Raw genomic sequence first — 12487 nt, 5'->3', positions numbered from 1 at the left:
CCAAGCTATCTGCAAGAAGCCCCCGCAAAGTCCAAGTGTTGAAAAAAAGACATGTGCTGAAGAGATTACAATTTGCCACAGAGCACATTGACCGGCCTAAAGAGAAATGGCGCAACATTTCGTGGACTGATGAAAGTACGATTGTTCTTTTTGGGTCTAGTGGCCGGAGACAGTTTGTCAGACGACCCCCAAACTCTGAATTCAAGCCACAGGACACTGTGAAGACAGTGAAGCATGGTGGTGCAAGCATCATGATATGTGGATGTTTCTCATACTACGGTGTTCGGCCTATTTATCACATACCAGGGATCATGGATCAGTTTGAATACATCAGAATACTTGAAGAGGTCATGCTGCCTTATGCTGAAGAGGAAATGCCCTTGAAATGGGTGTTCCAACAAGACAACGACCCCAAACACACCAATAAATGTGTTACTATACCCGGATCTTAATCCAATAGAAAACTTGTGGGGTGACATCAAAAATGCAGTTTCTGAGGCAAAACCAGGAAATAGAGAAGATCTGTGGAATGTAGTCCAATCATCCTGGGCTGGAATACCTGTTCACAGGGGCCAGAAGTTGGTTGACTCCATGCAACACAAATGTACAGCAGTTAATTATACAATTAAATATTAGTTACCGTATTTATCGGCGTATAACACGCACTTTTTCCCCCTGAAAATAGGGGGCAAATGATGTATGCGTGTTATACGCCGATATTCATTGCGGCCCGGCAAAGATGCAGCATCACAGACTGTGCTGTATGAGCCGGGAGAGAGGAGGGGCTGGAGTCCGTAACTAGGGGCGGGGCCCGGTGCAGTCACTGTACTCTTACACCGGGCCCCGCCGCTCACCAAAGTATTTATAAACGTGAATCCTTATCCTGTTATTAAGCTGCCCTCTCCCATGTTCCCATGTCCCCCCTGTATCCCCATAGCACTTACTTAAGCTTCCATAGCAGGCAGAGTGGGTGGCAGCAGTAACGTCACTAACTGACGTTGAGCGCCTGCTCCGCCCCCTTTATGAATGAAGCAGGCGGAGCAGACGCGCGACGTCAGTGAGTGACGTTACTGGTGCCGTCCGCTCTGCCTGCTATGGAAGCTTAGCTGCTTAAGTAAGTGCTGTGGGGATACAGGGGGGACATGGGAACATGGGAGAGGGCAGCTTAATAACAGGATAAGGATTCACGTTTATAAATACTTCGGTGAGCGGCGGGGCCCGGTGTATTGGGGGACACTGTTATGAGGGGGATCTGTGGATGACATATAGCAGTGTCATCCACAGATCCCCCCCATAACAGTTCCATCCACAGATCCCCCCACCCCATAGCAGTACAATTTGAAATGGACACTGTTATGAGGGGGATCTGTGGATGACATAGCAGTGTCATCCACAGATCCCCCCCATAACAGTTCCATCCACAGATCCCCCCACCCCATAGCAGTACAATTTGAAATTTAATTTTTTTTCCTGAAATTTCCCTTAAAATGAAGGTGCGTGTTATACGCCAGTGCGTGTTATACGCCGATAAATACGGTAAGTGATTTAAAGGAAAGCAAAATCTTCAAACATTTTTCAGTTTATATAGTGAATGTTTGTGTTTGTAAAGAATAATACAAATACAGCTATTTTTTGAACAGTCTAATATTTACTTTTCTTCAATTTATTTAGAGGAACAACACAAATTTGATATATTTTTCTTCATGTTTTGATTTGGATTAGAATGTGTAGTGTTCTCAATGCATTTGTGTGTATGGAAATAAAGGCTATTAGAAGGATTTTGAGCTTTATTCACTTTTTTAAACACACTGCTATTATTTTGAACACAACTATATATATATATATATATATATATATATAAAAAATAATAAAAAATATAAAAAATAACAAAAAGGGCAGCACTCCAGGAAGTAAAAAATGAAAAATACTTTATTTACCCATATGGGACAAGCGACGTTTCGGCTCAGTATATATATAGTATTAATGGCCAGCTTTAGTGAATATATAATGGAGGCAGTGATGGCAGGGTAGCACAGTCAGTGAGGAACAGTGAACATGGTAGCTCACTGCCAAAAGTAAAATTTAGAAACAATTCTGTCAACTCACATCTTTTCATCTGTTCTCTTGCACTGTCCCGCTCAGACTTGTCTGATTCAGTTGGCTTAGACTAGCTTACACTGACTTAGAGTAAAGTGACTCTAGAATGTTCTGCCCTCTCTTATATATCGGGTGACACCAGCCCCATCTAGTGGTGGCTAAAATATGGCCTGTTGTTACCGTGTGCATACAGAAATATACAGTAAATGCATACATGACAAATATATTTTTCACTTTACAGTATACGGCGGTTCCAAGAACAGGATATTGCAATTGTTCTTGTCACTTTGTCATCATTAGAAAGATTATTCTTGTAGATCACAGTGAGGTGTGGGCCACTATATTAATGCACAATTGCATCTATTGTACCACTGGTCCTGTTAGTCACACAATGGCAAAGAATTCCTTGAACAACTGTATTTTAAATGAATAACCATATTTATAGTGTACATGAGGAATCACAAATGTTTAGAGTCTGTTTCTTGATATCTCACAGGCTACTTGAATCAAGTGGACATGCAGGAGAAGAAGGACATCCAAGAGCAGAAAGCCTTGCTGGATCTGGAGGCTGGGGTAGAAGATGCAGTATCTGTTACACAGCTGCTCACAAAGTTATCCAAAGCAGAGCAGAGTCCTCTCTATTACTCTGGAGGAATACAGCTTCTGGCTCAAGCTGTAAAGGATTGTGAGTATTCACCATACCTTATTTTGCCTTCAAGCTTAATGAGGACCTGTCAGATCTCCTAATGTACTTGTATTCTGCATGAAATAGCAACATCTATATTGTGTTGGTCCTATATTATAACTCATAGAAAATGAGTGCTACCAATAGGGGGTGTGTCCATGCACAGTCTGATATTGTCCAATCAGGACCTCCAGTGGCAGACTGTGTAGGAATACACCCCTCTGACTAGGGAAATGGTAACAACTAGCTGTATTCTTTTTGTTCATAAATTTTAAGGATCTTTCTTTTCTTTGTAATTTTCCCATATCATTTAATTTGACATTGAAAAACAAATCTGTTTACCTCCTCAGCTTTTACTTAAATGGGTTTTCCACTTGGAAACCCCCCTTCCATATATTACAATCTACGAGCCAGACCATAGAGCCACTGCTACCATGTTTGTGGATTCAATGCAACCTCATATGGTGACCCACAGAAACCTTGTAGGACTATGATTTTCCAAGCCAATAGCAGCTCGCCACCCGAAGTTAAAGAAGATGCACCTATTAGTTAATGGTCAGGGCTAAGAAAAATCCAGACAACTCCATTAAACTTAAACTCTATGCATGAAGAACCATAGAACACTGACTGTATGACAAATTCTGATGCACTGACACTAAGTAGATGCAACAGCAGGAAACCCTCAACACATAAAACTGTGTTGGAAACTGGGGTTCAAAAATATAGGTCTAGAGCAGAGATCAGCAACTATCGGCACTCAGTTTTAAAACTACAGGGTGGGCCATTTATATGGATACACCTTAATAAAATGGGAATGGTTGGTGATATTAACTTCCTGTTTGTGGCACATTAGTATATGTGAGGGGGAAAACTTTTCAAGATGGGTGGTGACCATGGCGGCCATTTTGAAGTCGACCATTTTGAATCCAACTTTTGTTTTTTCAATAGGAAGAGGCTCATGTGACACATGAAACTTATTGGGAATGTCACACGAAAAACAATGGTGTGCTTAGTTTTACGTAACTTTATTCTTTCATGAGTTATTTACAAGTTTCTGACCACTTATAAAATGTGTTCAATGTGCTGCCCATTGTGTTGGATTGTCAATGAAACCCTCTTCTCCCACTCCTCACATACTGATAGCAACACCGCAGGAGAAATGCTAGCACAGGCTTCCAGTATCCGTAGTTTCAGGTGCTGCACATCTCGTATTTTCACAGCATAGACAATTGCCTTCAGATGACCCAAAAGATAAAAGTCTAAGGGGGTCAGATCGGGAGACCTTGGGGGCCATTCAACTGGCCCACGACGACCAATCCACTTTCCAGGAAACTGTTCATCTAGGAATGCTCGGACCTGACACCCATAAAGTGGTGGTGCACCATCTTGCTGGAAAAACTCAGGGAACGTACCAGCTTCAGTGCATAAAGAGGGAAACACATCATCATGTAGCAATTTTGCATATCCAGTGGCCTTGAGGTTTCCCATGATGAAGAATGGTCCCACTAACTTTGTACCCCATATACCACACCATACCATAATTTTTTTTTGTTCCAACAGTCTTGGAGGGATCTATCCAATGTGGGTTAGTGTCAGACCAATAGCGGTGGTTTTGTTTGTTAACTTCACCATTCACATAAAAGTTTGCCTCATCACTGAACAAAATCTTCTGCGTAAACTGAGGGTCCTGTTCCAATTTTTGTTCTGGGTCATCCTCGTTGAGATGCTGCAGTAGCTGGAGTTTGTAAGGGTGCCATTTGTGAGTAGCTAATATCCGCCGAAGGGATGTTCGACTAATGCCACTCTCCAGTGACATGCGGCGAGTGCTACGCTGTGGGCTTTTGCTGAATGAAGCTAGGACAGCCACTGATGTTTCTTCATTAGAGACAGATTTCATGCGTCCATATTTTGGCAAATCCAACACTGAACCAGTTTCACGAAACTTAGCAAGCAGTTTGCTAACTGTAGCATGGGAGATGGGTGGTCTCGTAGGGTGTCTTATATTGAAATCTGCTGCAATGACCCGGTTACTGCGTTCACCAGACATCAACACAATTTCTATCCGCTCCTCACTTGTTAACCTCGGCGACATGTCAATGGCTGTAAACAAAGAAAAACTTGTAAATAACTCATGAAAGAATAAAGTTACGTTAAAACCAAGCACACCATTGTTTTTTTGTGTGAAATTCCCAATAAGTTTGATGTGTCACATGACCCTCTTCCTATTGAAAAAACAAAAGTTGGATTCAAAAAGGCCGACTTCAAAATGGCCACCATGGTCACCACCCATCTTGAAAAGTTTCCCCCCTCACATATACTAATGTGCCACAAACAGGAAGTTAATATCACCAACCATTCCCATTTTATTAAGGTGTATCCATATAAATGGACCACCCTGTATAACTCCCAGAATACTCTGTTCACTTCTATGGGAGTTACAAGAGCAGCTGAGGAAGTATGCATGCTGAAAATTGTGGCCTAACAGCGGCTGGAGTGCCAAAGGTTACTGATCCCTGGTCTAGAGGAACTAAGTGGAGCATGAAGTGGTGTCATGTCCTGCTATGTGGTCAATATGGACCTGGTAGAGTTTGTCTTCACACAGACTGCAGGGAGGACCATGACACCACTCTGTTTCGAAGATGGGGGTATCATAACCACATCCAAAATCCTGTTTTAATGAGAAATTCAGCAAGCAAGAATTGGGAAGATACAAGCTTGACTCCAATCCAGGCCAAAAAATATTTCTTTTTATATCACGTTAATCCCTCTGTTTACTTTGTTCTTTACTTGTCCCATATTATTCTTTTTTTTGTCTTTATACTAGGTACAACACAAACTCTATTCAGAATAAACAATGGATTCAGTATTATAGGAGACAACAGTATAATAAATAGGTAAGAATTACAAGGGTTGTCCAGCAGGGCAAAATCTTTAGTAAAATACTCAGAGTGGTTTTAAAAAAAAAAAAGAATTATATCCTGCAATCCCTGTTCAGACTTTATCCTGATGCCGGTTGGCCTCTTATTTCGGGTCCAATCTTGACAAACAGGAAATGTCAGGAAAGCCCCATATAAGCCAATCACTGTCTGCAATAGTCACTATTCCTTACATTTTGTTTCCAATAAGTGGTGGAATAGGAGTGGCAAATAATAAATGAGGGTGGAAATCAATACTTTTTTTAAAACCGTATTTTACTAAAATGTTGCCCTGCAGGACAATCCTTTAGTGGTTTTTGAGGAGGATTGTGGGATAATGTTGGTTTTCTGAGTTGTAGCCATGGATATAATTAACAGGGTAGCAACTACAGTAGTAGTTCAGTTAGTTATATATGTGACTGATAGAAAAGGAGAATGGGAAAATGAATGTAACCCACTAGAAGACCTAGGAAAGGGGTAATATATACATTATCATTTCTTCATGTGCTATTGATATGCTTGTATTTCAGGAGCTTGATCTCTAAACAAGCAGATACAATAGAAGCTGATTTGTGTCTCTCTGTCCTGTCCTTATGGCAGGTGGTCTGCAGTGAAAACGGTAAGTGACCGCTTTCGAGATTTGTTATTTCTCCTTCATTGATATTTTTCAAAGCATTTGCTTTCAATGTGAATATATTCCTTTAATGGATTAGTCTCTAAATGGCCATTATTGCTTCTATTAGAACAGAACCAGTGTGTACTGATAAGCCAACTCAATGTGAACAGCCAGATCTTCGCAATGCTGACATCAGAGATCCCAGAGATACAGAACAAGTCTTTAGCCCTTCTTACTGTATATTCCATGACAGAAGAAGGAAGATCTTTGCTTCTGGTGCATTTAAAGCCATCTAGGTATGTGCATGGTTTTAGTGAAATTTAGTGAATACAAAGGACAATCGGGAGGGAGTAATTTTCCAAGTTGAATAATTTCTCAAGGTAAAAAAGATTCTGTAAGAACCTCAGGACATAATATGTTCACTGTCTGTTATTTTCAGTATTTTCAAGACAACAATGGAGAAAACTGAACACATTGGCCCAGATTTACTAATGTGTCTGTGTCAAGAACTTGTCTGAAAAATGTCACAAATTAGCGCACTTTAGCACAACTAGAGTTTCTGCAACTTTTTCTTAGCTGCTTGAAAAGGGACCTGGTTTCACATGAAAAGAGCAAAGGTTTGAGCAAAAATTGTACTTCAATTCTGTCATAAAAGTCTCAAAGCATGCTGGGAGTTGTAGTTTCCCTGGAGCTGGTTTGCCAGAGGTTCCTGACCCCTGCATTATTGCCTTATGCATTACGGTTTTAAAAAAGTTTTGTTTCTGACAGCCAACTGATCCCCATGTTTTCCCAGGCTTGTCACTCCATGGGAAATATGCTATTACACGTCCCTAGAGATGAACAAAGTTCTGAAAAATTTGATTCATCTGCTTCCCCAAATTTCAAAAAGAATTTTGATTTGTGACTAATTACTTTGTTACAAAACACATTCCTTTGTATGTAGCAGGTGCAATGACACCACGATCGCGCCGCCTCCCATCATTGAACTTCTCAGATGCCATGTTCATCGCTGATCACGGAATCTGAGGCTACAATTTTGGCCTTTTTAGGGATAATAAATAAATACTTTATCCATTTGCTCGCGTAGAAACCATCTTGATTGAAGACATTGTGGTAAATCTCGCTCATTGACGTGATGACAGTCATCACGCTGGCCAGGCGTGGTGACGTCACTGCGCCTGGCCAACGCGCCAGCATGGTGGCGTCATACGTCACCCCGCGTGAGATGTCATATGGTTTCTGCAATCAAGATGGCCACGACGGCCTCTTCACACACAAATTAATTAGGTGAGTATGTATTTTTTTTTAACTCCATTTCAGGAAAAATTTATTGATTTGTTACCACAAAGCGAGAGGAAATTCGGTTTAGTCGCAAATCAAATTTTTCCTGAAATTTTGATCAAAGTCAATTTGTTTGGCTTCGATCCATTCAACACTACATGTCACCCATTTAAATGATTAGTAGACCATGCAATAAATGGTCATGATGGTCATACATCAGCACAGGGGACGATTTTTGCAATGCTTTTCTTTTTGGGCTCAGAGAAGGGGTTTCTGATTATATCTACAATATTTCAGGTTTTGGGAATATATATCCACTACCAGAAGTAATTTATATTTCTAGAAAATGAATATATTGGCTCTTTTAAACAGAGGATTTTCTATAATAGGGGTCAGGATAAGGCTTCAGTCTGTGAGGACACTATAAAGAGTACGATGAAGCTTTTTCCAACAGATAATAGGAAAAAAGTCATTTTTCGGCTCTAATTTTTCGTAATACCAGAAAATTGTACTGTGCTTGTATCCTAATTATCACAGTCAGCCGCAGGACTAGAGACCGGTATAACATGTGGACCTCGACCTGTACTTGAAGAATATTTTTGATAACTTGGCTTCCATACAGTGTTCATAAAATGCCTCCTGCGTGACATACAGTACTGTAATCTGCTCTTCACAGGGATACAATGTATATAACTATATTTTATAACAAAGGGAAGAGGAACAAGACCAATCCACTGTCGCTTTTTATTCATGATTCTGGCTGAGGCATTTTTAAAAGGATAAAGAAATGCTCATGCTGCGTCTGCTCATGGAACATTGTGTTCGATTAATATCGACTCGAGAGCAATAGAACTGACAGATGAGATCAGGAAAGAGAGAGAATGTAGAATAGTAAGAATCATAAAACAATATCATAAATCCCTAATATTCTTGCGGGATGTATGAAAAGTTTAATCGCCATGGAAACTGAAATATTTGGCAACACCTTCCTCCCCTCCTTGTGCAGAGAATGCATAAATACATAGTTAGCAGAACAGAGCATGCATAGGTATAGAGTGGTGGGAGTGATAGCTGCCTGCCGAATGCTATCTTATGTGTATGACTGGCCTTAGGCTTCTGCCTGTACTTATAAGATCGCAGGACATGGCTCTTGTCTTTAGCTAGGGTAATAAATATCAATGTAAATAGTAAGTCTTTAAAGGGGTTCTCCAGTAATTAACCCTTTAAGGACAACGCCTTATTACACCTTAGGACCAGGCCATTTTTTGCAAATCTGACCAGTGTCACTTTAAGTGCTGATAACTTTAAAACGCTTTGACTTATCCAGGCCGTTCTGAGATTGTTTTTTCATCACATATTGTACTTCATGACACTGGTAAAATGAAGTAAAAACAAATATTTTTTTTGCACCAAAAAATACCTAATTTAACAAAAATTTGGAAAAATTAGCAAATTTCAAAGTTTCAGTTTCTCTACTTCTGTAATTCATAGTAATACCCCTAAAAATTGTGATGACTTTACATTTCCCATATGTCTACTTCATGTTTGAATTATTTTGGGAATGATATTTTATTTTTTGGGGATGTTACAAGGCTTAGAAGTTTAGAAACAAATCTTGAAATTGTTCTGAAATTTACAAAAACCCAATTTTTAGGGACCACTACAGCTCTGAAGTCACTTTGCGAGGCTTACATAATAGAAACCACCCAAAAATGACCCCATTCTATAAACTACACCCCTCAAGGTATTCAAAACTGATTTTACAAACTTTGTTAATCCTTTAGGTGTTGCACAAGAGTTATTGGCAAATGGGGATGAAATTTGAGAATTTAATTTTTTTGCCTAATTTTCCATTTTAACCCATTTTTTCCACTAACAAAGCAAGGGTTAACAGCCAAACAAGACTGTATCTTTATTGCCCTGACTCTGCCGTTTACAGAAACACCCCATATGTGGCCGTAAACTACTGTACGGCCACACAGCGGGGCGTAGAGTGAAAGGTGCGCCATATGGTTTTTGGAAGGCAGGTTTTGCTGGACTGGTTTTTTGACACCATGTCCCATTTGAAGCCCCCCTGATGCAACCCTAGAGTAGAAACTCCATAAAAGTGACCCCATCTAAGAAACTACACCCCTCAAGGTATTCAAAACAGATTTTACAAACTTTGTTAACTCTTTAGGTGTTGCACAATATTTAATGGAAAATAGAGATACAATTTCAAAATTTCACTTTTTTGGCAGATTTTCCATTTTAATATTTTTTTTCCAGTTACAAAGCAAGGGTTAACAGCCAAACAAAACTCATTATTTATGGCCCTGATTCTGTAGTTTACAGAAACACCCCATATGTGGTCGTAAACTGCTGTACGGGCACACGGCAGGGCGCAGAAGGAAAGGAATGCCATACGGTTTTTGGAAGGCAGATTTTGCTGGACTGTTTTTTTTTACACCATGTCCCATTTGAAGCCCCCTGATGCACCCCTAGAGTAGAAACTCCATAAAAGTGACCCCATCTAAGAAACTACACCCCTCAAGGTATTCCAAACTGATTTTACAAACTTTGTTAACCCTTTAGGTGTTGCACAAGATTTAGTGGAAAATAGAGATACAATTTCAAAATTTCACTTTTTTGGCAGATTTTCCATTTTAATATTTTTTTTCCAGTTACAAAGCAAGGGTTAACAGCCAAACAAAACTCATTATTTATGGCCCTGATTCTGTGGTTTACAGAAACACCCCATATGTGGTCGTAAACTGCTGTACAGGCACACGGCAGGGCGCAGAAGGAAAGGAATGCCATACGATTTTTGGAAGGCAGATTTTGCTGGACTGTTTTTTTTGACACCATGTCCCATTTGAAGCCCCCCTGATGCACCCCTAGAGTAGAAATTCCAAAAAAGCGACCCCATTTAAAAAAACTACGGGGTAGGGTGGCAGTTTTGTTGGTACTAGTTTAGGGTACATATGATTTTTGGTTGCTCTATATTACACTTTTTGTGCGGCAAGGTAACAAGAAATAGCTTTTTTGGCACCGTTTTTTTTTTGTTATTTACAACATTCATCTGACAGGTTAGATCATGTGGTAATTTTATAGAGCAGGTTGTCACGGACGCGGCGATACCTAATATGTATACAATTTTTTTTATTTATGTAAGTTTTACACAATGAATTAATTTTTAAAACAAAAAAAAGTTTTAGTGTCTCCATAGTCTAAGAGCCATAGTTTTTTCAGTTTTTAGGCGATTATCTTAAGTAGGGTCTCATTTTTTGCGGGATGCGATGACGGTTTGATTGGCACTATTTTGGGGTGCATATGACTTTTTGATTGCTTGCTATTACACTTTTTGTGACGTAAGATGCTTTTTTTACACCGTTTTTATTTTTATTTTTTTACGGTGGTCACCTGAGGGGTTAGGTCATGTGATATTTTTATAGAGCCGATCGATACGGATGCGGTGATACCTAATATGTATACTTTTTTTCTATTTATGTAAGTTTTACACAATGATTTCATTTTTGAATTAAAAAAAAACATTTTTTAGTGTTTCCATAGTCTAAGAGCCATAGTTTTTTCAGTTTTGGGGAGATTATCTTGGGTAGGGTATGATTTTTGCGGGATGAGATGACAATTTGATTGTTACAATTTTGGCGTACATACGACTTTTTTGATCACTTTTATTACCTTTTTTGGGAAGTAAGGTGGGCAAAATTTCAATTTCATCATATTTTTTATTTTTTTTATGGCGTTCACCATTCGGGTAAAGTAATCGTTTTATAGATCAGGTCGTTACGGATGCGGCGATACCAAACATGTGTAGGGAATTTAATTTTTTTCATTTTTAATCAGTGATAAATGTGTTTTTTGATCTTTACTTTATTTTCACTTTTTTCACTTTTTTTTGACCCAGACCCACTTGGTTCTTGAAGATCCAGTGGGTCTGATGTCTGTATAATACAGTACAGTACAATATATATTGTACTGTACTGTATTTTACACTTTATCTGAACAGATCTATGCCTTTTAGCACAGGTCTGTTCAGCACCATGGACAGCAGGATGCCTGAGAAGGCGTCCTGTTGCCATGGGAACCTTCCCCGTCTGCTCAGTAGTGGTCAGAACTGCGCAGACGGGGAAGGGTAAGGACGGGTCTGTCGGGAGGCTGTCTGGGGGCTTTCTTCCTCTCCATCGGGGTGCTGCAAAGGCACAGCAGCCCCCCGATGGGAGAGGGAGGGAGCTCCCTGAGCTGTTAACCTTTTCCATACAGCGGTCCGTACGGACCGCGGTATGGAAAGGGTTAAACAGCTGACATCGCATCGCAGATGTCAGCCGTTTATATCAGGGTGTCAGCAATGTGCTGGCACCCTGGTATACCCATTAACCACCAACGATTATTCAAGGGGAGGCGGGCGGGGGATCGCGATCCCTCCAGCCGCACCACCCGCCTCCCGCACCGCCCGCAACCGTCCCCCTGCAACTCCCACCGGGCTAAAATCCCTCAGGGGTGCAGGGGGGGGGATACAGATATATTTTAGGAATACTAAAGTTTCTGATCCCCGCGTTCAGGGACCGCAGGGATCAGAAACTGCAGAAATCGCAGCAAACCGCAAGTCTGAATTGACCTGCGGTTTGCCGCGATCGCCAACATGGGGGGGTCACGAGACCCCCCCGCGCATTTAGCCTAGGTGCCTGCTCAATGATTTGAGCAGGCACCGGGTTCCGATCACTGCCAGCCGCATGGCAGTGATCGAAAATACACAGGGCCTACATGTACGCCCTGTGTCCTTAAGTACCAGGGCACAAGGGCGTACCTGTATGCCCTATGTCCTTAAGGGGTTAAGAAAATGAAATTACTTAATTATAACTTTATTCTAAATATATTTCCAAATACATTTCA

The 12487-nt window shown here is 40.5% G+C and overlaps 1 protein-coding gene across 1 annotated transcript in view; it reads left to right on the top strand.

Annotated features, from left to right (window-relative positions):
* Positions 1–12487, top strand: part of TTC12 (tetratricopeptide repeat domain 12) — a 175848-nt gene that overhangs the window by 99643 nt on the left and 63718 nt on the right. Inside the window, exons 10-13 of the mRNA XM_040426869.1 lie at positions 2594–2782; positions 5607–5676; positions 6228–6316; positions 6441–6609. Coding sequence (XP_040282803.1) covers positions 2594–2782; positions 5607–5676; positions 6228–6316; positions 6441–6609 — 517 coding nt within the window. The remainder of the gene's footprint in view (positions 1–2593; positions 2783–5606; positions 5677–6227; positions 6317–6440; positions 6610–12487) is intronic.

Source organism: Bufo bufo, chromosome 1 (genome assembly GCF_905171765.1).
Source record: "Bufo bufo chromosome 1, aBufBuf1.1, whole genome shotgun sequence".
Taxonomy (NCBI): Eukaryota; Metazoa; Chordata; class Amphibia; order Anura; family Bufonidae; genus Bufo; species Bufo bufo.
This window is presented reverse-complemented; position numbering and strand designations above follow the sequence as displayed.